The sequence below is a fragment of the Molothrus ater genome, chromosome 1 (genome assembly GCF_012460135.2).
Source record: "Molothrus ater isolate BHLD 08-10-18 breed brown headed cowbird chromosome 1, BPBGC_Mater_1.1, whole genome shotgun sequence".
Classification (NCBI taxonomy): domain Eukaryota; kingdom Metazoa; phylum Chordata; class Aves; order Passeriformes; family Icteridae; genus Molothrus; species Molothrus ater.
The window spans coordinates 149,092,000-149,117,800 of record NC_050478.2 but is presented as its reverse complement, the minus strand read 5'-3'; the positions used below and the strand labels follow the sequence as shown (position 1 = coordinate 149,117,800).

The 25,801-nt window shown below is 40.9% G+C and overlaps 1 protein-coding gene across 1 annotated transcript in view; it reads left to right on the top strand.

Annotated features, from left to right (window-relative positions):
* The window catches only part of AGO2 (argonaute RISC catalytic component 2), a 48,902-nt gene that overhangs the window by 9,922 nt on the left and 13,179 nt on the right, over window positions 1-25,801 (top strand). Inside the window, exons 2-11 of the mRNA XM_036406525.1 lie at window positions 7,116-7,311; window positions 11,056-11,176; window positions 16,991-17,172; window positions 19,003-19,139; window positions 19,273-19,407; window positions 20,926-21,013; window positions 21,692-21,839; window positions 22,036-22,155; window positions 22,290-22,412; window positions 24,328-24,461. Coding sequence (XP_036262418.1) covers window positions 7,116-7,311; window positions 11,056-11,176; window positions 16,991-17,172; window positions 19,003-19,139; window positions 19,273-19,407; window positions 20,926-21,013; window positions 21,692-21,839; window positions 22,036-22,155; window positions 22,290-22,412; window positions 24,328-24,461 — 1,384 coding nt within the window. The remainder of the gene's footprint in view (window positions 1-7,115; window positions 7,312-11,055; window positions 11,177-16,990; window positions 17,173-19,002; window positions 19,140-19,272; window positions 19,408-20,925; window positions 21,014-21,691; window positions 21,840-22,035; window positions 22,156-22,289; window positions 22,413-24,327; window positions 24,462-25,801) is intronic.

Below are 25,801 nucleotides of genomic sequence, written 5' to 3'. Positions count from 1 at the left end.
CCATGGGCAGGGACATTTTTCAGTAGGTAAAAGGGTTGACTTGAAAGTTAATCTTGCATGAATTCTTTCACAGGAAGTGCCCATTATTCAATAAAATTATGTCTGGAGTAATCTGCTGAACATAATGAGATTGCAGTTATGAAGGTAGTGCTGTTTATCCAACACTTTCACTCTTTGTTAAGGTATTTAATTTCATACTACAGCACTAAGAAGCTGGAAGCAATCTGGCAGAGTAGCATCAAACATCTCAGTGGTCATGCAAGGGCCTTAAAATATCACCAAATGTGAGGACAGCTCCTTCATTTTTGCTCATCAATATTAAGCCAGCCCTTTTCCTTGTAGCCCACTTTGGCACATGCAATATGCTGTGCTTAGAAAGTGTGGTAGCTGCTCACTGAGAGACCAGAAGGACCTTTTGAGTGGGGTTTTGACAAAAATGACAACTGAAAATCTGATTACATCATTCCTCTGCTCTCCTTGTGGCTGGTTGAGTTCTTGGAGATTAATAGGTACCTCTGTAACATTTTTTTGTTGTGCATTATCTAATCAAGAATGTTACAGCTTGACTGAAGAGCTTCTGGTTTCCAGGCTCTAAAACATCCTCAATGAGCAGCAGACAGACTTACAGGTCCCATAGAGATTCCTCTGCCCCTAAAATATCAAGGGACTGTGAGCTGCAGCTTTGGGTTTCCCTTATCTCACAGAAAACACTGCCAGCCTCTCTCCTATCGTTCCCTAACGGTTCTTAACAGAAAGCCAGAAGTTAAACTTCTTTATAAAACCCAGGCAGTCAGAAAACTTGAAGAGAGCCCCAAGTTCTTCTTTAGTTGGGTCCTAAGAAGAAAAGGCTGAACTCCCTGTATTTTTTTTCTTGCTCTATTTACGTGTGACTAGAATACATAAGAACTCTGCACAGATCCTGTCACAGATCTGTACTGGGTGTTTGCCACATTCTTTCTGGATTCCTTCTGTTACTGGTAGTTGAATAACTATTTGTGGAAATCCTGTTTCCCCTGGTGTGGGGTGTCCCCTTTCCAAGTCTCCCTTCCTCCCACTCCAAAGAGCACTTCCAGGAGGGGACATGACCCTTGGGCACTGGGGGAAGGAGCATGTGGCACACCAGGAGAGGTGCAGGGAATCAGGTGGGTTCAGCCTTAGGAAGAGGAGGAGAAGGCATGATCTTGGTGATCTTCAGCTTCTCCAAGGGGCTGAGGGGAGCCTTTGGAGCAGATGGAGCCAGTCCTGTGGCAGGTGCACCAGAGCAGGGCAGAAGCTGGAGCACAGGAAACTCCAGTTGAGTAGAAGGCAAGTTTATTTTACCATGGGGGTGGAACAGATTGTAGAGGTGTTGTGGAAACTCTGTTCTTTGAGATATTCAAAACTTGACAAGTCAGCCTGGTCTCTTCCCACCTGTGTTGCTCTGTGTTCAGGATCCTCTGCTCCTCTGCAGCAGCTGCTGGAGGGTGTTCCTTTGCCAGTATTGGTTCTTTTTAACCTGGTCATGATGAACACATTTGTCATTTTATTTATTTCTTGCAGTTCTGGAGGCAAAATAGCTGCTCAGTAGTTGAGGACAAGTTATTAAATCCCTTTTTTTGCCCAAGGAGTGATGCATCCTCTCTGGGTCTGTGTGATGGCATCAGACACTGACCTGGAGGCAGCAGTGAATGTGCACAGTGGTTGTACCTGAAACACCTTCAGTAATGATCTGGAAGAGCAGCCCCATTATCTGATATTGGAAACCTTAACCCAAAGTGATGCTTTCAAATAAAGCTCCCTTCACCTTAGTTTCATTTGGAGATTTTAGAAAAATGGTTTTAGAGAGTCTTCCCCTTGGCAAATGTAGATTGCATGAGCCCAGTGCTAAAACCTACTGAGAGTTGTGAAAACATCACCTGGTTATTAAATATGAGTTAGGACTTGCCACACAAGGAAACTTATTGATATAATTGCACTGGTGTAATTATGTTCAGGTGATTTACTGTGTTGACAAGCCCTTCCATGCAACTTGTTTGGCCCCTTCTTATTTAGCAACTCATTAGGCCTCTGACTGCACATTAAAATTGCATAATTCTTTGCTAAAAAATCTCCAATGTGCAAATTTCATGCTGACTGGCAGCACTTCCAGCATGCTGAGCAGGCCAACAGTTAAGCTTTAAAAATGGTGAAAGACAAAAGAAATGAATGCTCCAAGTCTGAGAAATGGTTAATGGAGCACATGGTGCTGGAAAACCATCATTGCATAATCGTGTGGATTTTAGAGTGGAAGCTTGTCAAAGTGTGTGGCTCATTCACACCTTTTATAGACTAGGAGTGTCTTGGCCTGCTCACTCCCTGAGTCACTTTTATCTCTGATTTTGATCCTCAGTAGTGTGCAGGAGTAAGAGCAGCCAGCCTTGTGTTCACAATAGTTTTCAATTTGCAAAAGTTATTTTTACTAACACAGCATTTCTGTGATTATCCAAGTTTCCTCTACTGCCACCTTCCCCCCCCCCCCCCCCCGTCTTTTGACAGAGTAATTTTGCTTGATTGCTAATTTTATTTCATAAAACTGCCACAAGACTGTTATTTTTCGATATCTGTCTTTTCCAGATTTTTTTGGTGGAAATTGCTGCTTTTATGATTGATAGCTATGAACATTTTGTTTATGTAAATGGGATGAATTATAATAGGAAGTCTGGTTTCTTTCCTGATAAAAGTAAGCCTAAAGACAGCATGTGGGAACCTCATTATTCCACACCCAGCTCACCTTAATTCACACCTTGAAAATGGGGCTCTTGATGGTCTCAATCATCATATCAAGGTTGAAATGCTCTCATTATTCATTTTATCATCTGGCAAATGAGTGAGGAGCTTCCAATTCTTACCCCATGGATGCTCCAGTTTATTAGGCTTTCATCTTTTTCCTAGTCCCTTCTTTCCTTGACAGAACTTGAAAACTGAAATCCAGGGATGCAGGTAGATTTTCCAGTGGTTTGAAAACTGTCTCCAGAAGCAGCATCTGTGTTCATGAAGGTATCTCTGCATGAATTTTGGCAGGTTTCCCTGGGCAGGGCATCACTTCCAGCTCAGATGTCCAGTGCTGTCCTCTGTAGCACCCCCTCACCTGGTGCAAAAGCTTCCTAATAGGAACCTTGGCACTCAGGGAAATATTCCTGTATTGATACAGCTTCTGTCACATTTCAGAGTGAGTGAGTGATGGGAATTCTGCAGGGGTGTTTGAACAGGAAGATGGGGCAGCTGAATCACTTTGAATGCAGCAGTTGTGCCTCCTGCTCAAGGCTGAAAGCTTCTATCATGCTTTGATGGGGGTCAAGCCTTGTTTCTCTGTTCTGTCAGCACCAAATCCAGCATTTTGTGATGCTACCCTTTACAGCTGCTTGCTGCAGTAAGTTCTACACCAGATAGTTTGATTTTGCTCTCTTAATTGGAGGCAGTAGAGAAGTGAATGCAGCTGGGTGCTTGCAATATTTGGTGTTTGTCCCCTGGAGCTCAGTTCCCATCCCTGACACATCGGTGTCTGTTTCAGGCGGCACAAACGTGGGCTGAGCGCTTATCGGGTCCCTGCTGCTGTTTAATAAACACTGCTTATCTCCTTGAAGCAACACCCTGCCCTCAATAAGTTTTGCCTTGGGAGTTGAGCCAGAAATAACTTTCCCCCACTCCCCCCCCCCCTTTTTTTTTTTTTTTTTTTCCCCTTTAATTGGGTCGTAAAACACAAATAATTGAAAAAACTGTTCAGGATGGAAATAGAGGGTGGCAGTGGTCCTGCTTCCTGGGCAGCTTGGTGCTTTTTTATCTCTGTGAGTCATGCAGGTTATAAAAATGCCTTCACAACTTTTCCCAGGAATCTGTGCTTCTCTTAGCATTTCATCTTAGTCTCAAAAATGGGGCTGAACCCTCACTTTTATTCACTGTTTGTCACTGAAACTCCAGTGGAGGAATGCAGTGGGGTTGTTGAGCAACATGTGTCCATGTTGGTCCCTGAACATTTACAGATATGGCTTTGTAATGCCCCTGTGAAGCATTAAACAATCCCATTTTAAGACAGAGGGAGGATGTATTGCTTAATTACAAAATTTCTTAATTTGGCATAAATAGTTTTTGGGGATGTGTGTCCCCTTCCACCATGCTTCTCTTTGTACTTCCAATATCTAAGTGTAATTTTTTAATCATTTTGAAAATTAGTCATGATGTACAAAATATGGCACAGAAAAGGAAGAACAGTGGAATTAGGATGTGGCAGTAGATACAGAAATGTTAGAAGGCATAAAAATCATTGGGAAAGAGAAGGGAAATCAATATATTGTTAACAGTTGGCCAGGTGATAGTGGAAGGCAATGTGGAAAGCAGAGTGTGGATAACAAGAAATGGAACTGTTAAAATACAGGATCCTGGACAGAAAATTAAAATATTTTATAATGGGTGGTGTTATGGGAATCATGGAAATACACAAAAATCACAGAATACAGTTGATGACTAGGACATAATTTTCAAATGGGAATGTTCTGTTACAGAAGGATGAAAATAGAAATGTGTGCAGTGGTGATCTGTGAAGGGTTCAGCAGCATAGTGACTGAAAATGCCTGTGGGAGACAGATTCTTTTAAAATTTTAGAGAGGGGGGTGGAAGTGATGGCAAACAGGATTCTGGAGGAGGAGAGGTGGCTGCTTTGTGCACATCCTATTGATCAGATTTGGAGGTAGATCACAGAAACCTTTGGTGTATTGCAAGTACAAATATTTGTGGGAGTTTTTTTTCTGCCACTTCCCAGCTGTAGTGGCAATGCTGTCAGTAACTCTGTCAGGTGTCCTGTCCACAGCAGAGGATTCTTTCCACTGAGTGACACAGCCAGTGGGAATTTGTCACACCAAACAGGGGCTATGGTGACAGCAGGGCCACCTGAGTGAGTTAATCACCATCAGAAAAATGGGAAGTCACCAGAGGGCCTGGAAGTGTTGGGAAAAAAAGAAAATTGATGTCTTAGGAATCAGGATGTGTAGGAATTTAGAGAAAATAAAGAGCCAAGGGTTGAGCAGAGTCAGTGAGCTGTGTTTTGTCCTGCCTTGAGGGATGGAGGTGGGTAAGGTCACAGGCAGATGGGCTGCTCATGGCAAGGCTGCCTTACAGATGAGAGCTGAGGTGATGTTTGGCTCCATTTCTCAGGGCAGTTGTGGACACTGCAAGAGCAATGTGGATGAATAATACTAAAATTAAAGTTGCTATATTGCCATTGAAGGCAAAACTGAAGTACTGAAACATGAAGTTTTAGGTTATGGAAATGCAGATCTTCAGCAAGAAGTGACTTTAATGTGTTGATTGTGTTAGTGTAGGAGAACCACAGTGTTTAATGGCAATGTTTATAAAAGGGAGGGAAAATAAGGAAATTGGATTTCAGTAGCCTGAATTAAAAGAGTGGAGACTGGATGCATACAATGTGTTTGGGAGACAAGATCAGAAACAAGATTTTCAAAAAATAATAACAAACCCCTCTATCATTTTCCCAGTGCCAAATCTTATTAAGTATTTGGTGCTTGGGGAAGTCAGTGCTGACTGTTAGGAGGATGGTAAAAATAGGGAGATACACATGAGTGGGAAACTGGCCATGGGAAGTGTTGAGGGGTAGAGTGGGGAATTGATGTCACTAATGCTGGGAATGGGAATGGTCTTATCTCATTAGCATTAAAATGAAGGGTTCATTTTGAAATGTTCATTAGCAAACCTTGCATAAATGTTAGGAATAAGTATGTGAAATTTCATCAGGGGTATAGGAGGCATTGTCAGGAAAAGGAGAATCTGAGCATCATTCAGAAAGCAGCACGTTAATAGATATGGATTAGAAAAGTTGATTTATTAAAGACAATGTAGCTAGGAGTTCATAGGGAATTGGGAGATGATCATAAGCAACTGAAATGGGTGCACATGCCCTGAGTGGTCACTTTACAAGGCAGTGGTGCAGCAGGCAAAAGCAGTTTAGGGCTCATTAATCTGCCTTTCCAGTTGAGAGGTGGAAGTACCAGTGTGGTTATCACTTTAGTCTTCTCCAGGAAAAGTCACTGGAAGGATGAGAATGATGAAGTCTGATTTTTGAGCAGAAGGAGTGTAGCCTAAAATTTAGTATTAAATGTGTATTTGGTTTAAATCTAGAAGTACAGTCAGGAGTACTCAGAATGAAGGCCACTGACTATAACCTGCCATGAATAAATAAAAATGGAAGATGTTTTCTGAGCATTAGAGAAAGTGTGGAAAAGTGGTGACAGATTTGTTAATGAAGGGATGTGAATTGTTTCTGGTGCTAGCAGAGAACTGAATTTGATAATCTTGAGAAACCACACCTGGATTCTTACATAAGTAATGAGAAAGCTCCTGGGTTGTTTGACATGTGAAGATTTTGCTGCAAGTTGTTGCAGCTGCTCCAGAGCACAGAACACCTGAGCACTGAGGCTGCAGAAGTTTTGAATACTCAAGTTGGTACCTTGCACACTTCTCTGAGGATTTTTTAATGGACTTTCTTGGAATGAAACCACAGCAAATTGCTTTCCTGTTTCTGCTTCATGTAGTCTGAGCAACAGCTGATGTTTGAGCTCAAGAATTGAGCACAGCAGCAGTAGAGTATTTGCTCTGTTTTCTGTATGAAGGAAGGAGTAGGATATGGTTCAGTTCTTATACAGGATTTTTCAGAGCGCTGCAGCATGGAGGAAAGTGGTGGAAACTCCATTTTATAGATATTTGCACAAATAAATGTGGGTAGATGTGTTTTAAAATGAAGATTCTTCCATGCAAGGAGGAGCTTGGTTCTTGCTTTTCTGCTTGGTCAGTGAAATTCCTACCCTGAGGACTTGTTGTATAGGAAAATACAACTGATTTTAAGAGGTTTTTTTTCAGTAATTGGGGCTATGAAATACAACAAATTGTGAACCAGCATGAGAAAGAAAGAGAAAACAGAATTCATGGTCTCCTAAAAGCAGGGTTTGGGTTTTTTTTTATTTTTTAGGTTGTTTAAAAGGAGTAATGGTTTAAATGTGGTGGGCTTCACTGATCCAATAGCCTGTACATTTGCTGAAATGTCAATTTGAGACAGCTGATGGCTAAGTTGTGCTTTCTCTCTTTTGCAGTGCTCACACCTCCTCCCCCACTGCCACCACCAATACAGGGATATGCCTTTAAACCTCCTCCTCGACCAGATTTTGGCACTTCTGGGAGAACAATCAAACTGCAGGCCAACTTCTTTGAAATGGACATTCCTAAAATAGATATCTACCATTATGAATTGGATATAAAGCCAGAAAAATGTCCTAGAAGAGTTAACAGGTAACACTGTCTTTTGCCTTTCCTCAATTTATTTGCAGTCTTGTTTTTCTTTGAAAAAGCTGGAGCCAGGTGCCCTCACTGGTGTCTGAAAAGATGTCTGGCTTTAATCAGTGATTGTACTGATCACTTCAATTAGTAGGATATGTATATACTTTTTTTTTTCCTTCCAAATCTTTACTGGGATTGATTTTTGTCAGAATATTAAGATGCTGCTGATTGAAGCCACTGGTGGCAGATGGATAAGCTGTATTAGCTCTATTGAAGCTGGGTCACTATAAGCCAACTTGATAAAAATGATTTCTTATTACCTAAATAAGGTTAAATATTGGGGTGTAATTGGCTGAAGTCCTTCAGCAGGGAGCTGGTGGTCCCAGCTTGTTTTCCCACCTTTCCCTGCTCACAAGAGGAGGCAAAACCCATTTGTTTGTGGGAGAGGATTATGGAGTTACCAAAGCAGCTAAGAAATTATCCTTCATCAGCAGATTCTGTGTAAGGGAAAAGCATGCTCCTGAAAGAGAGAGCAAGGTGGAAACAGGGCTCAGCTGTCCAGGGAAACAAGCAGCCAGGTCTTGCATTTGGCACCTGTGCCCTGTTGGAGTGTGCAGCTTCATTGACTTGAAAAAGGAGCAGCCTTGCCAGAAGTGAAACTTGAGAATGAGACTTGGCACCAGCTTGAAACCACAAGTGTCATCAGCATAACTACACCTTGTCTGTAGAGGATTGGAATGGCCTGTTTATATATTCAAGAGCAAAGCCTTTCCTTGTTAAAAAGGTGCCATGGGTGGAACCAGCTGTCATGAGAATAAACAGTGTGGAGTCAAAAAAGCCACCTGAAAGCCACGGTTTTCCTACTGTGAGTTAATAAACCTGAGGGCATTCTCCATTGTTACACTGAGGAGTTGGTAATGATAGTGTTCTCACAAAGCAGCATCACTATGCTTTGCTGCCCTGTTTTTTTTTTTTTTTTTACTTCCTGTGGTGATCTATTATTAGTTTAATTTTTCAGCTAGAGCTGAGGTTAATTTTAAAAGCAAGCACCTTTGTTAAGTGCATGAAGCTGAACTCTCTTCTTGCCTAAGGGCAGCTGCTGATTTCACTGAGATGCTCTTCCTGCATTGGAGCACTGCAAAACACTTGGAGCAGTCACTTCTTTCATAAGGGGAGCTGTGAGAAATTTGCTTTCCTGACCTGCTGTCCCTGCCACCACTCCAGCTGTGCCAGCTGCTGCTGGCTGATCCAGATCTCCTCTGCAGCTCCTCTGGGGGCCAAGTGCTGCACTGCTTGTGTGTTTTCTGTGTGAGCACCTCCCTTACATCCAGTGTGGGGGTGCTTGCCACAAAACCTAAAGCAGTTGTTCTCACTGGAAAGGCAGATTCTGTTCAGTGACAAGTTCTTCCTCCAGTGCCTGCTGATGGCCTGCTCTGCTTGGGCAGGTTAGTCCCTGCTCTTCTGTGGTGACAGGAGCAGGTTCAGGTGTACACAGGTGAAATGCCTTTTGCAGTAAGCAGAGATGCATTCAGCAGTGGTGTGCTGGATGTTTCTCAGGGCACTGTGGTAAGAATACAATTTGGATTCACATATTAAAGTGTGTTTTATTTCTTTTGAGTACTTACTGCTCTATTCTGTAGATGTACCTGTACTCACCTGCACCCAGGGTTTTTGTGAGCTGTGACCTATGTCTATACATGTATTTCTGTGTGCAAATATTTATTCATATATATATATATATATATTCAAATATATATATATAATTATGCAGGATGCACATGTAATCCAATTCTGAATGATGTTTTTTTACAGCTGCCTTACATGTTTCTAGTATTTTGGTTATATAATTCACATGTATATAGTCAGTAGCTTTTATCATTGCTTTATGTGATACAGCCTCTAGAAAGGAGAAAGGGAGGTTTTATTTTTTGCTCTGCTCCCTCATGTGTGTCAGCTTTGTTCTTCAGTTTTACTCCCCTTGCACTGTGACCCTGCAGACCCCACTGCAGGGTGTATCCACTGTAGATGCAAGTTCCACACTGAGACATGAGCTGGAGCAGGACTGGAAGAACACAGCTGAGACAACGTGCTCCTGAATTAATACAGTCTGGCTACCATTCTGTGCATAAGGCAGATCAGTTTGGGTAGTTGGGCAGGCAGAGTGGGCAATGTGAGTTTAGTTCTGCACTCTGGGTGCTCTCAGTTTAATTTTTGAGGATTTGTGGAAGATGAACGCTGCCTGCAGTTGCCAGCCCAGGGTTCTTGGTGAGCTTGCATGAGCTGGGTAGAACAGTTGTCCCAAGGAGCTGAAGTTAATGAAGTGGTAAATAACTCTTCTCTTAACTCTGCATGGGGAAAATAACTTATTTTTCTTAAAAATATCTCCACCCACAGCTGAGAAACACCATTGCTAATTGTGGATGTGGTTTGAAGCTTGAAAACATATATCAAGTGGAAGTGTTCATTTTTTATGTAAAACAGTTTACAAATGGAAGAACTTGCTCAGGAAGAGAGTGGGGTTTCCATGCCTAATCTTAAGGTTGAAAAATACCTCCTTCCTCCCAGTTTTGTATTTATTCAGTCACACTCTGCAGATCTGAGGCAGGTATTACTGGGTCAGGTTTGATTCATGCTTTGCAGGAGATCAGAGTTCCTTTCAGTGGCCACATTTTAAGATAAACCTTGGGACACAGCAAAGAAATTGCCAATTAAAACAATCTCAGTTCTTTCCTTGAGTGAGTTCAGTTTTGTCTCAGATTTTGCAGCACTGTAATCCCTACCTGAGTGCTGGGTTAATTCCCTTGCCAAGTCAGGGTGCATGAGCAGTCACCTGCAGCCTCTGTGAGCTGGTGTTGTCAGCAGTGCTGGGGCAGCAGTGGTTTCCTTTCTGTGCCACTTTAACCTCCCTTTTACCCCTGATTGTGTGTTGAGATTGCAGCCTGCAGATGGATTTTGGGTAGTACAGGTACACTGAGGGATGTCTCTCTGGGACATTGGGGCCAAAAGACCTTTGGCATCAGAAAATGTTATTGTTCCAGCTGACCTCTCACTGACTGCTGAGCTGCTTTGGATGACCAGTGTGTAAACACTGTGGTTTGACAGGAGCTGTGTGAGTGGTTTCCCTGTTCATACAAAAATGGAACCTAATTCCAGCTACTTTTAAGTGAATGTGTACTGTTAGTATTCACAGCTTCACTGAATGCATATACCCAGTTTTGTTGGATGGATCCCGGTTTTGTTTGGATGAAAAAAAATGCATTTCAAAATTATTTTTCTCAGGGAGCTGCAAAACATTTTGCTATCATTGTTGGCATAAACTGCTGTCCTGCCAATGGGGGCTCTAAGCTGGGATAATGATATTTTTGAAAGCTTCTCAGGCTGCTGAGCTTTTGGTCCAGGGTCCTCTGCAGGAAGGGCTCTAGGACAGGAGAGCTGAAGCCTCAGATCTATCAGGCACTTCTTGTTTTGAGCTTGAGAGAGCACGAGCTTTCACTTCACCACTTCCAGTAGGTCACACAAAAGAGGAAGGAAAGTTTAAATCTGAAAAAACCCTAAAAATAGCAATTTTAAGAAAACAGTTTAGTCTGTGGAAAGGTTGCTTTCAGTTCAGATCAGTCAAACAAATCTTGCCTTTAATGGTCAGGAGTGGACAACCCTTTCATTTACCTAATGCCTCTGTTGGTAAGTATAGTACTTGTCTGCCTCTTAACATTCAAAGTAAAAAGTTGGATTAACTTAATCTTTTTGCATTTTCAGAGAAATAGTGGAGCATATGGTTCAGCACTTTAAAACCCAGATTTTTGGGGATCGCAAACCAGTGTTTGATGGAAGAAAAAACCTTTATACAGCTATGCCACTTCCCATTGGGAGAGATAAAGTAAGTTTTAAATAGAAAAAAATCTAGAGATTTCAATGTGGTATTTTCAGAATATTTTTAATAACTAATAGAAACTGATTTTCAGTTTCTGCAATAAATGTCTCTATTGTTGCCAGTCTGTTTTGCCTGGACACAATTGTGAGCTTGCTGCTATCCCAGTGGTCACCCCCTGTTCTATATCCCTTCATTCCTCCCTCTCTTTCTCCCCACTGGTGTGGTGTCTGCTGCTTTAGGGAGCTGGATCAGCTGCCCCAGACAGCAGAGTGTCTCCAGAGTGGCACTAGGGAAAAAGGGAGAGCACAGCTGAGTGTGGGAGAGAGTAGGGAAAATACTGCTCTGGGCAGCAAGAAGCTGTTGTGTCACCTCACTAATCTCATCAAGGCCCACTCTAAGCTTATTCTCACTATCAGTAGCTGAAAGAAGCTCTTCCATCTCTCTGTTGCCTGTATTGGAACTTCTCCTCCCTAATCCTTGATGACTGAGAGCCAAATTAATTTACACTGAACAGGTTAAGACCTGCAATCTTTGCCCTGGGGCAGCTGGAGAGGACTGGGGTTGTGTTTGCCAGCTCCTGGTGGGGCAGTGACCTCTTTGGGCTCTGGTGGTGGCTGCTCCTGTGCCCAGTGACTGCTGGAGTGGAAGGGACTCTGTTGGAACATGCAAACACACAAGCCCTAGTAAATAATTGAGCCTATGCATCTGTGATCTCATAGCAGATTGAATTTTCTGTGCCTTGTTTTCATTCAGGGAGGGCACAGTTGTTCTCTTTGGTACTGCAGTAGTTCCCTTCTGCTGGGGGTGCACAGTTACAGGGAGGACTGTTCTGTCTCCAGCTTTAGACAAAAATAAAACATAAGGAGGAAGAGAAATACAGAGAAATGGCCCTCTGAAATTCAGCAGCTACGGAATAGTTCAGGCTGTTGTTTGCTGTCTCATGCTGGGTGCCTGTGCAGTGCTTGTAGTTAATAGTTCTGCCTGAATCAAGCTCTTAATCTCATATGTGTAATTTTTATTTCCTCCCAGTCTGTTTAAGTGAATGCCATGCAGTAAAGGTCAGACTCTACTCCGGTGTTAATTACTTTTCATCAACTGATAAAGGAATATCTGGGAAACTATAAAGGAATCACTAAAAGTCTTAGTGGTTTTTTCCCCTTGCTTTCACATACAATATTCCAGTTCCTACAGGTTTGACACACAAGACTGCAAAGTATTTGCAAAGGTGGAAGGATGCTTGATGAGTCTCTTAGGGGTTTGAACAACTCTGGTTGTATGCAGAGTTGCCTTATAATACTTCACAAATTATGAGTGAATAACAGTTTACCTTATGACAAGTATGAAGTTCCTCATTTGATAAGTAAAGTTAAATGAGAAATGGTTTATTTATACATGATAAACAGAGATCAAATTAATCCTCAGATCTAATGAGACTTCATGAGATGCAAGTTGGCCCTCCTTGCTCTGATAACCATTTTGGATGGGACAGAGTTAACAAAACCTTCCAAGTCAGCCTTTTCCCAGCTGTAGGTTACACTGTTGGTTTGCAGGGACACAAAGGAACTGGGGCATTAGGAACATTTCCTGCTGCCACACTGTCCTAGATTTCAGTTTTACCACATCTATTTCAGTGTGTGTGGGGTTTAAAATCCAAAGCATCAGGAATAGAGTCCTGTCTGGTCAGCACAGGCACAGAAGGAACATCTCACCCAAGAAATCATCTCATCCATTCCCAGTCTGGCCAGAGCAGTCATCATTTGGAGTGGGGGTCACTGGAGAGGGTGTTTATGGTGGAGTTTAGCACAAGGTACTTTCAGGGGGGTTGATTTGTGGCTCACATCTAGGCTCACTTTCAATAAACTCCCTTTTTTCCCCTGTTTGCCATGATTATAGGGCTTTGTCACTTGTTCTCCTCCACATATATTAACATTACCCTGGAGGAAAGAGCTAACAGAGATAAATCTTGAGCTGTTTTAAATGAGATGTGGGGAAATTTAGCTTAATGAAGGAAATTTTTACATGGTGCTAAATTGGTTTAAGCATGATTTAAACCACTATAGAGCTTGTAGGTATTAGCACTTTCCTCCAGCATAATTAGATTAGCTTTCTTTGGTGTGTTTTTTTTTCTTACTGTTCTGTACATAGCAAATATAGCAAGTTTACTGCACATCTGATTGCATTTAGGATCATATTGAAAAGATTAATGAACATACACTGATTAATCTATGTGGAAGATCTTAATTGACTTGCAGTATGCACTGGTAAAGGAAAAGCTGATGCTAAACAGAGGGCTGACACAAAATTGCCAAGGTTTTTCTCCTCCTGTTGCTCTTTTAAGTTAATTACTGCACTCTGTCCTCATCTCTTGTTGTAGTGGTTGTTTTGGGCTTGGTTTTTTTTGTGCTTGATTTGCTTTGCTTCTTTTATAACTTTTTTTCTCTATACTTTTCTGCTTGGCTTTCATGGTTATCAAATCTGTTTTCATTCCTCCCTTAGTGTACCTTATTTTCACTCTTTAATTTCTTAATTTTTTAGACCTTTTAGAACAAATATGGAATATGTAAATATTAACATGATATTTTCATAGTTTTTACTTTTACATATTGAGAAGAAAGAAGTGTTTAGGACACTGTCAAGGTAGGAAGATATTAAAAGTCTCCTCTTTCCCTGTAGGTTCTACACAGCAAACGCAAGTCACCTCTAACAGCACCTTTTTATTCAATTCCTGCTTTACTTGTGTATTTCTCTAAAATATCCTTCTGCAGTTAAAAGCTGGAATTTAATTTTACCTGAACCTGGAAGTTTTCTCACCTAGCAAACTTCAGTTGCAATTCATGTATCTTAACCAACATCTTCATTACTTTTTTATTAGAAAAACAGTAATTAGGAATGAACAGAGCAGCAGTTTGGTACAGAAATCCTGCTGCTATTCCCTTTTTTAGAAGGAAAATGTTAATCCTGTCTGTGGCCACAGACTTGCCTCTCTGACTTTGTCTTTCTGGAGTATTGCTAAATACTCTGCACATGACAGAGGCAGAGCTTTGCCTACATCCATAGCTTGTTGTTAATCTGTTTTCCTTTCCTCTGAATGCCTGGGAAGGAAAAGCTCTTGGATTAATGGAGAAAAGGTACATTGTATGCTCAGAGCATGATAAATAATCATGTGATGTTGCATTTATTTTATGGAGAAGAAGAAATCCTAAGAATTCCTCAAAGACATGGTCAGGTGTAATTTTTTTAATTAACAGTGAATGCTGATTTGTGTGAGTCATTCAGACCACATCAGCTTCAAGACCTATTCTTTTTAAGAATAGCTTTGAAATTTTCCTACAGGCTTAATGATTTTCCACATCCTGACAGTGAAACCCCTTTAATTTAGCTCCCTTAGCTGCAAAATTGTCACCTCTGTTGCAATTTAGCAGTGGGTCAACCAGGTAGCATCCTGACATTTATTTGGGGATAGAGAAGAAAAAAAATCTTGTATTTTGCTTTAGGATCTATCCCTAATAATAAAGGACATAGTAAAATTCCCATCTAAAACTACTTTGTCCTAATTTTTTCATATTTTGCTTACTTTGCCAAACAGGAGTGTATTAATTTGTCCTCAAAAGTACAGAGTGGGATAAATAAAATATTGCTGAGAGAGGAAGAATTCTGATTAGCAGTGCCTAAAAGTATATGTGAACATTTGGATGTGGGGTGTGGATTAGGGACATTTTTTTAATATCTTCATGATTTTTTTAATAGTGTGAGATATTTAATTTAAAAATAATAAAAAAAAAAAAACCACAGGAAAGTTTTATTTAAACCTTACTTATTTTAGCAGTGACTCCTAATTCAACTCATTTGGAGTTAGACCCAGCAGCAAAAATTGTTTTGGGCCAAATTCAGCAGTCACAGCTGTGCTAAGTTTTATTGGTATTTGTAGCTGGGCACCTGGAATAGAAATTCTTCAATCCTGGGCCTTTTATTTCCACCAGGAACAAGGTACTGCAGCACAGGTTGCTCTTCATCTCCCATTCCATTATGGTGAAGGAGTTTTGTAAATTGATACCAGGAGAGGGAAAAAAAGTAAAATTAAATATTTTTTTTTTAGATTAAAAGCACCAAAGCATTCAATAATCAGATGAGTTGTGTATTACCAGTATTGGGAATAAATATAGAGTGGTTGGGGTGGGAAGGGACCTTTGAGGCCACCCTGCTCCAAGCCCTGCCATGGGCTGGGACACCTTCCACTGGACCAGGTTGCTCAAGCAGGAATGATGAAACTTGATTTGAAGGAGAGGTTTAAAGGAAAATGCAGGTCAGGTGTGACAGACATCTTCCATCTGCTGCAAATGAGATGCAAAGTTGAGAACTTTTTGATGGTGTGGTGGAAAAAAGACCTCATGGAAAGCTTCCAGCCTGTGTGAGCTGAAGACCACAGCAAAGTTTCTTTGCACAGCTTTCAGCAGGGCTGACCTGGGCCAGACTCACAGCAGTGACCTCAGGATGAGACTCAGTTCCCATTGCCCTCCCACAGCTGTGCAGCTCCTTCCTCTGCTCCAGTCTCCCTGGGGAGTGATGTTTGTGCTGGAAGAGAGATTCAGCTGTAATATTAACTCTGTGTGCCTGCTGTAGATGGTCAACTCATTTATGGGGGCACATGGGAAGATTTCTTATTTTATATATAAACTTATATATTAATAAGTATTTTATATATAAAAAGTATATTATATATAAAAATAAGTATTTTATATATAAAATAAGTGTTTTATAGTTCCTTCTTATGTTTGGACCAAAGAAGCAAATTGTTGCAAGAGACCAAATGCTGGCAGATATTAGTTTGCTGTTAGCCACCCATTATTTTTGCTAATTACACCTTGCCTTTTAAGTGAATGGCTTTTATATTTAAATTACAAGCTCCCTAGCAGGGAAAATGCAACGTTTTTGTTTGTATCCAGCACAAAGGATACTCTGATCTTGTTATTCCTTGTAGTCACTCCCAGACCTCCTGATCATTTCAGACAAGCCCTAATTTTAGTCGGCTTAAAAACCTTGGTGCTCAGACTTCCTTTGTTTTAAGAAAGAGGAGAAATCAGCATTACAAATAACTACAAATAATTGGCTGAAGTAATTTACCACAATGAAGTTTGCCACTGCTTTTTAGACAAAAAATTCAAAGTAGGGCATACCATGGCAAAGAAGTGCCCCTGTTTCCTACCTGAAACCATCACTGGCACTGGGGGTTGTAGTTTATTCTTTCTTTTCTTACTTTAAAAGTAACAGTTTTGACTTGGTGGCTTTTGTGGCTTTTCTCTTTTCTTTGCGTGATCGATAATTTTTTTTCTTTCTCTTTTAAAGCTCCTTTCTTCTCTTATTTGAACTGTGTCTGCAGTAAGAGTATGTAAAGCACTCTGGTGCTCTGGAGAGCAAATACCAGAAATTCATGAATCTTGGCAGGTGGTGACACCCCATGCTTTATTTTAGGCATGCGGGAGCTGACGCGAGCAGCGACGCGCTGGGGCGTATTAGGGATCTGAAATCAGGTTATGGGATCTTCACCGACACCTCCCCGTTGATATGAGCGCCTCCAAGTTCCAGTGTTGCCTCACAGAGGAGATGGGTGCCAGCTGGGAGGCCCTCCAGGCTTCTGAAATACCCCTTGGGGAAGATGGAGCTGTTAAAAGAGGCTGTACCTCATGCATGGTGTTGCTTCATCCTCGCTTTTTGTCTCCTCCCCTGCTTTGTGACGTTGTTCAGAGGAATCCATTGTCCCTTCTGATTTCCCCCCTTCCAATGGAAAGAATCATCTTGGTTTGTTGTTTGGCATTGTTGCAGGTGGAGCTGGAGGTCACTCTGCCAGGAGAAGGAAAGGACAGAATATTTAAGGTGGCCATCAAGTGGATGTCCTGCGTGAGCTTGCAGGCTTTGCACGATGCTCTCTCTGGCCGGCTGCCGAGCGTCCCCTTCGAGACCATCCAGGCCCTGGATGTGGTCATGAGGCACTTGCCTTCCATGAGGTGAGGGGAGACCCTGGAGGTGCTTTAGGTGTGACTTGGGTGTTTGACAGAATCACAGAATAATGAGGTTGGAAGAGACCTCTACGATCATCAAGTCCAACCTATGCCCTGAACACCTCAACTAGACTAGAGCACCAAGTGCCACGTCCAGTCTTTCTTTAAACACATCCAGAGATGGTGATTCAACCACCTCCATGGGAAGAGCATTCCAGTAGTTTATTTTGGTGGCTCTTTGGGCAGTCTGTGTGGCAGTTGTGGCTATGTGGCAATGGCAGGCTCAGGAAGGGCCATTGGTGCTTCACTGGTTGCCTCCACCCTGGACATGGGAGCCTTTCTTCAGAGGTGTCAGACTGGCCCCGTGGTTGTGTGTCTCAGGTCAGGGGGGCTCTGCCATCTCCTCTTCTCTCTCTGGCCTTGGAGAAGGAGGCTCTCCCCAAGTGGGAAGTGCTTGGAGGTTGGTAGATTATTGTATTTTTTGGGAAATGAAGGCAGGAATAAATAACCTGACTCCATGTTCTCAGAAGGCTAATTTATTACTTTATAATACTATATTATATTAAAGAAAACTATACTAAACAATACAGAAAGGATTCTTACTAAATGCTAAAAAGATAATAATGAAAACTCATGACTCCTTTTCAGAGTCTCAACACAGCTTGGCCCCAATTGGCCAGAGAGTCAAAACAACTCACACCAGAATCCAGTAAAACAATCACCCTTGAGTAAACTATCTCCAGCACATTCCACATGAGCAAAACAGAGGAGAAGCAAATGAGATAAGAATTGTTTTCCTTTTCTCTGAGGCTTCTCAGCTTCCCAAGAGAAAAATCTTGGGCAAAGGGTTTTTTTTCAGAGAATGTGAATGCTACAGTAGATGTGGAAAGGTGGATTTTAACAACTTCTTACCCCGTTCCTGTGTGTCCTTGGATGTTTATTGCCAGTTTTGTATAAAGATTGCAGTGCTAGGGGGATGCTAATGTCACCCTGTGTGGCTATTTTGATAGGAAAGAAAGACTTGGAAATTATTTGTTTGTTTTTCAAGTAGGACCTACAGCATTTTCAGTCTCACCCAAGAGATACTGGGCTTAATTCTGCTGCTGTGACACAAGTCACTTAAGACCAATGTGCAAATTATATTTAATTAGAAAGCAAAGAACAAAGTTTAGTAGGGCTGAACTTGCCCACATCATAGTTCTAAACAGGTAATATGAGTTTAATATATGTAAGTGTCTTTAAATAGCCTTATAATATGTTGACTTTATCTTCAAATTTAGGATAAAAAAATATAAAATTACTTTCATCAGGTTTTACAGCACAGAAAACAGCCCAGAATGTCAGATACCTTTGTTCAGTGGAGCATGTTGGCTCTGGATATAATTTGTTTGTTATTAAGTTTGCAGTACTTAATTATCAAGCTGAAAGATAGATCAGAAATATTTGTTAGATCACTTATTTACCCTCACATCATGTCTATAATTCAGAGTATGGGAAGAGATTGTTACCTTGGTGTTTTAATAGCAGAGACTTTGAATTCTTTTCTCTTGGAGGTACAGCTGAAGTTTTAAAAGAATACAAATAAAAGTTATTGATGCTTTTTTGTTGGAATTAGTAGATATATTATTAAATTTAAACCTGAGTAGTAGCCAGTTTCTTACTGCAACAAGCCTGGCTTTGAGAGGTGTAACCTGAGTCTGGCCAGGGATCTCAGATTATTGATCATTTTAAACACTGACATTTCTGTGCTTTTGTGTAAAGGAATTTGCATTAATTATGGATTTATTGCAATTTTTGCTTTAGTTTTCTGATGTGAATTTATTTGTTGTCTTGCAGGTATACTCCTGTGGGGAGATCTTTCTTTACAGCATCAGAAGGGTGCTCAAATCCTTTGGGTGGTGGCAGAGAAGTTTGGTTTGGCTTCCATCAGTCAGTCAGACCTTCATTATGGAAAATGATGCTCAATATTGATGGTGGGTACTGGGAAGTAGTTTCTTGTTTCTTCTTGCTCTTTAATGGAACAGCAAAATTTTAGTTCCATTTGTTGGATTTCCTAAGCATTTCCTCTGTATTGTTGTAACACACCATTCATGTTTTTGTCTGCAGTGTCTGCAACTGCATTTTACAAAGCACAGCCAGTTATTGAGTTTGTCTGTGAAGTTCTGGACTTCAAAAGTATTGAAGAACAACAAAAACCTCTGACAGATTCCCAAAGGGTAAAGTTTACCAAAGAAATAAAAGGTAATGAGGAAATGATGTACAGCTGCTTTACTCTGTCTGATATGTTACCACTACGTGTTCTAAATATTTTCTACAGCAGTTGCCTTATGGGGAGACAAAAATTTCATATTTTTTGCTTTTGAAAACTATCAGTAGCACCAATCCCAGTTTCATGACAAAAATATTCCAGTTCCTGATCTGATGATGTCTCAATCTTTACAAAAGATTTGGATTTCATGTTTTTTTAATTACCCAATCTTAATTTTTTCTAATTACTGATACCAGGTTTTTCGTATTTCAGATTTTACTAATAATTTAGCAGTATGTTTTTGCATACTTAGGCAGCTGTTCTGCTTATAGCTCTCTTGGAAGTAAATAACAAATTTATTCTAGTGTGTAGTGACTGAATCAAAGAGAACAGAGGAAGAAATCTTACTGGTTGTGTTCACTGAAGGCTTCCTCTGCAAAATGGAGATTCTTCCTTCCTGATACTCTTGGCAGAAAGCAAGCAGCTTTAAAAAGAATAAATCCATCCTGCATCTTCCTTTCTTATTTCTAAAAAAATCAACAAAATTTGTCGCAGACATCTTTTTGTGAAAATCTTTCTTAAGATTTTTCCTGCTGAAGCTGAGAAGTTTCAGCAACAAATGTAAACAATGGTTATCTGCTGCTGTGGAATGCAACAGGTCCATCTGTGATTGGGTCATCTTGAATATTTGCAATTAATAGCCAACCACAGATCAGATAGCTTAGACTCTCTGTCCAAAACACAGATCTTTGTTATTCATTCTTTTCTACTCTTAGCTTAACTAACTTCTGAAAAAACCTTTCCTTTCCATTTCTTTTTAGTATAGTCATAATGTAATATATATGTAGCATAAAAGAATAAATCAAGCCTTCTGAACATAGACTCAACATTCTCGTCTCTTCCTTCACCTGAAAACCCCTGTGACCACGGTCACAAAAATTATCTCTGCCCAACTAGAAGTTAGCAGGGAAAGTACAAATAAATCCTGGGTTTGCATTGGTTGTGTTTTGAAAGGATAATCTGGCAGCAACTTGCTTCACTGTGGCCTCATTCCCATGAGCTCCTGGAGAGGCTGTTTGGGGATTCCCCTCCACCCACCCCCAGTTCATTGCCAGAGTTAGAGGTCTGTCTTACAGACCCCATGTGTTTAGACAGAAAGTATAAATAAGGGGTTTTGTTTCAAGGAGCTTGTGTACCCTTTTTGTCCTTTTCCCATCCTGGGCTTCCTTAGAGGCACAGCTCTGGAATTTGCAGAATGTGCTCAGCACCATCTGTGTCCTCTGGGGCCTTTGGGATTTCATCTTATCTCTGAAATTCTGTGTTGAACTTTAGCTGAAGCTCAGGAGTTCTGAATTTTAAGACTATAAATTGCTTTTTGAGTTCTGTCTGGGCTCTACCCTTTGGGGCTAATTAGAATGGCTTTATTACTCTGTTTAATTGGTCTTGTGTAGCAGTTTAGGGCTGACACATTGATTTTGGAGAAATGGTGACTTGTGCTTTCCAATTTTTAGGTCTGAAGGTGGAGATAACACACTGTGGACAAATGAAAAGGAAGTACAGAGTGTGCAATGTCACCAGACGACCAGCAAGCCACCAAACGTAAAGTATATTTCTGCTTTTTTAGCATATGCTTGGTCTCAGGCTGGAAAAATACCTTGCCTGACTTACTGAGGTGGGAAAAGTTACCTTGAAAAATGATGCTTTCTTTGGTTAATACCCTTCAATATAGCTCCAAGTATTTTCCCAGTTTTGCTGGTTTTTTGTTCTATTTTTATACTATAATGAGTATCATGGCATTTGATTTAACAAACCATTTGCTCTGTTTTAGATCTGGGAGGTTTTTTTGGTTGGGTGGGTTTTTTTCTGTCATTTATGGATTTCTTTGAATGAGGACAGGGGTGTCCTATTTGTAGCCTGATGTTTCCCACAACTGGAATAGAAAAGTGATGCCAGTTGGGATCAGCCTCCTGATGTTGCTTATTTGCAATCTCTTTCTCCTCTGGAAAAAAAGTTTAACTACCAGCTAGAAATTTACAGATAACTTGAATATGGAGACAGTGATTCCCATTTTTAAGGAAGCAATATAAGGAACAAAACTGATAGGAGCTTTTTTACAAGAAGATAACTGATCAGTATCTGAATCTGGTTTTTAATTGTTTGGGCTCTGTTTCATCCTCCTTCAATAAGCTTAACTTGTGCCAAGAAATGTACTGAGGAGCTGTGGGGGAAGCATTTTGCATGAAGTAATAGCTGCTTTCCATGTTTGCATTCCAACAGATTCCCACTTCAGCAGGAGAATGGACAAACAGTTGAATGCACTGTAGCTCAGTATTTTAAGGACAGGCATAAATTAGTTTTACGCTACCCTCACCTTCCATGTTTACAAGTTGGACAGGAGCAGAAACACACATACCTTCCTCTAGAGGCAAGTAAACTCATAGAGAATTCTGTAATTTGGGGCTGGGGGAAGGGGTCAGAGGGAAAAAGGGTTAAAATATTGGCAGGCTGATTTTTGAGCAGCCAAATGTTGAGAAATTCAGTGGTGCATCAGTGAAAGAAAGGCCACGAGCCAAAAAAAGAATTGGACTGTGTTTAATTTTCTTTCTTTGGGGAAATTTCAGGTGTGCAACATAGTGGCAGGACAAAGATGCATCAAGAAACTCACTGACAATCAAACTTCCACTATGATTCGAGCCACTGCCAGATCAGCCCCGGACCGGCAGGAAGAGATCAGCAAATTGGTGAGTGCTGTGCCAGACAGGAGGCCTGTGTAGGAATGGGTTTAATTTTGCTCACCTTTAGCAGGTACTGATGTGTTTGTGCCCTGCACACAGGCTATGGATGAGCTTGGTTTTGTGCATTTTGATCATTTCAGATGCGGAGCGCCAGTTTCAACACGGACCCTTACGTGCGGGAGTTTGGGATCATGGTCAAGGATGAAATGACAGATGTGACTGGCAGAGTCCTTCAGCCTCCCTCCATCCTCTATGGAGGCAGGGTATGTCCAGTGGCCTCTGTACAGACCGTGCTGGCCTCTGTAATGTGGTTATTTGAAATTAATTGTGTTGTGTGCAATCAGAGGGCTGGCACAGGTGCATTGTTCAGAATTTGAATTTAGGTTCTCCAAGTCCTTAAATGTATTGGCTGATTTGCATCTCTTTCGATTGCTGTTTTATTTTGGAAAGTAAAGCTGGGTTCAAAATGCCTTTTTTGCCTCAAACACTCTTACAGTTAAACACTCTGCTGCTGTGACACAAGTCACTTAAGACCACTGTGCAAATTATATTTAATTAGAAAGCAAAGAACAAAGTTTAGTAGCGCTCAACTTGCCCATATCGAAGCTCTAAACAGGTAATATGAGTTAAATATATGTGTCTTTAAATAGCCTTATGTTGACTTTATCCTCAAATTTAGGATAAAAGAAAATAAAATTACTTTCATCAGGTTTTACAGCACAGTCTTTCATTGTGTGTTGTAAGAAGCAGCCTGCAAACAGTGGTTCAAATCAATGTGTATGGAGAAGAACAAAGACTATTTCAATTGTCATTGTATATATTTGAAAATATGCTGAAATATTCCTGAACTTCTGGCTGGTTTTGAATATTTTGGGTGGAGCAACTGTGCTTATGGCAGCTGTCTTGAGGTATCATCTCTGTCAGTCTTTCCCCAGAGCTGTCTCTTCCTGTATGGAATATTTACCCTCAGGTTTTTATTTTACAATGGCTTTTCAGATGACCTTTTGACATAATCTTTCTCCTGTGATATCTGTTTAAAAAAAAGCTTGAGAAATAGGATTTTCCTTCAGTTATATACTGGGACTTTTTGCAATTTGAAAGCTGTAATAACTAGGATAATTTCATTTGTGGAGGCTTTTGATGAATCTCTTCAGATCGTGCATTGCCAGCTGAATATAATTCTGTCCCTGTGCACAGCAGACTGGTCCCTCCAAACCCATAATGGAAGAGGATCTTGAGTTTCCTGCCTAAAATTCTTCAGGTGACTCAGGCAAATGAGTTCAAACCTCCCTTCCCTGGCAGGTTAAGGTACCCCAGGCCTGACCCTGATGAGGGAACTGCTTTCATGAGCTATTCTGGCACCAGCAGAACTGGTGGGAACTTACTGGCAGATGAATGTTGAAAAGTCATAGTGGGGGAGGCACTGCCTTCAGCACACACAACTCTTTGAAAAATCCATTATCAGATTCATGTGTGTGTCCTGAAAAATGCCCAGAAGCTTTAGTTGTTGTTGCTAGGTGAGAAGGAAGGCATCATGGTAACTTGTCTAAAGCATCTATCAGTATTTATTAAGGTAATTAACATCACCAGAATTACTTTAGCTGCTTTATTACATCCCTTGTCCTCTAGATAATCCATCCCAGTAATATCTGCTTGGTGGGAGAAATAAAAGTGTTGAGCAGGTCCAAGTTGAATAACTGATCACCTTTCTCAGCTTGTTCACATTTTTTCTGGAGTTGTGTGGGTGACATTGAACCACTATTTGCCTCTACTTAGTGATGTGTAAAATATTCATAGTACTTAAATTAACTTTCCCTTGGAAAGCTCACTGAGCAGTTGTAAAGTCACTGTAGAAATGCAGATTCTTGTTAACTTTCCATACCAAGCATGAATCTTACTTCCCATACATAATTTCTATTTGCTGCTGATAAATACAACCAAAGGCAATGATTAGCAATAAAAATGAACAGTGTGAGTTTTATTTTTCACCTGGCTAAGAGGCTGTCTTGCTACAGTGATAGAATGATTATTGTGAGATGGATGGGTGTTTGTAGAGGGGAGAGAGCAACCTGAGAGTACAAATCACCTCCACTTGGAGGGAAGTAGAAGCAAAGCTAATTTTTGTTTAGCATCAATCAAGTTTTGCATTAATGTTTAATTTTTACCTTCCACTTCCAGAATAAAGCAATTGCTACACCAGTGCAAGGTGTCTGGGACATGAGGAATAAACAATTTCACACTGGAATTGAAATAAAGGTTTGGGCAATTGCCTGCTTTGCTCCCCAGCGCCAGTGCACTGAAGTTCATCTTAAGTAAGTGTGTTTGTTGTGTAAGGTGGTGATTTTATCATTTATTAAGGATGCAAATGTCATGATTTCACTTTTATTAAGAGCATCTTTTTGGTTAAATTGTTAAGCACACAGCAATACATCTTCTGTTTCTTTGTGTTTTGAATGATGCCAGTCTGATTTCAATGCCAGCATCAGGAAATCCTCCAAATCAGACTTAACAAAAGCCATTTCTGCTTTATGGCAGATTTCTGACCTGTGAGGCAATAGGGTTTAAGATACAGAAGTGATGTAATGATGGGTGTTTATCACTTGAGTGTTTCTCAAGAGTGCCAGCTAACATGTGTGTTCTCTTGGGCTCCTTTCCTGCGTAGAATTATTCATGTAGAATTTCTTTAAAAGGAATTTTTTTGTCCAAAACCTTTTCCTCTTCAGAGTTTCTGGAATGTGCAAGTTGCTGTATTTGTCAGATGAGTAGGACTGGTTGTTCTATTGCCTTTAGGTGTTTGAATGAAACTTCCAGATTTGGTTTCTTTATCTTAGGATGGGACAGGATTGTTCAAAGACTCTTGTTACAGTGACATCTGCATTGGCTCAGGGAAGGTGTGCAGGCCCAGATCCATGTCTGATCCCTCTTTCCACGTGCAGCTGCTCTCCTTTCATACATGGACAAGTGGAGCAGCCCTGGCAGTGACTCAGCTGCTCTCTGGGAGGTGAAGGCAAGGCAGGGATTGCTCACACCAGTGGCATTGCCATGGCCCTGTTCCTTCACATGGTTTGCTAAACGACTTGGGAATTTTTCCCTAACAAGTGATGAGCAGACAGTGGGAGTCATTTTACTGCCCATTGTGTGAGGAAGGGAGGGACTTGTTCTCTCCAGGCACATGTCAAGAACTGGGCTGCCAGAGAACTTTCCCTTCCATGATGTTGCTTCTAGTGGAAATGCTGTGTAAGCCAAGTTACTCAGTTTTGAGAGATAGACAGAAGTCTTCAACATAATGAGCCAAAATAAAATTATTTGGATGGCTTAGAATGAGTTTGTATTTACCATGAAGGGACATTGCTTCAAGCCAGGAAAATGTCTGCATCCTTTTCCATCTTGTGGTCTCTTGTTACATCTTGTTGATCAAGTTGGAACTCGAATGCTGCTGATTCATCAGAGGAAACACCTTCAAATGCTCTAAAAGTCTTCAAAATCATCCTGCTCTACCTCTTGGGAACAGAGAGAGAACCTTTCCTTGTAGGCACTGTACTTCCACATGGACTTTAAAAGGCTCAAACCCTGACTTGTTTGAGACTTGAATGTTGAAATCACAGAATGGTTTGGGTTGGAAGGGACCTTAAAGTTCATTTTGTTCCAACCC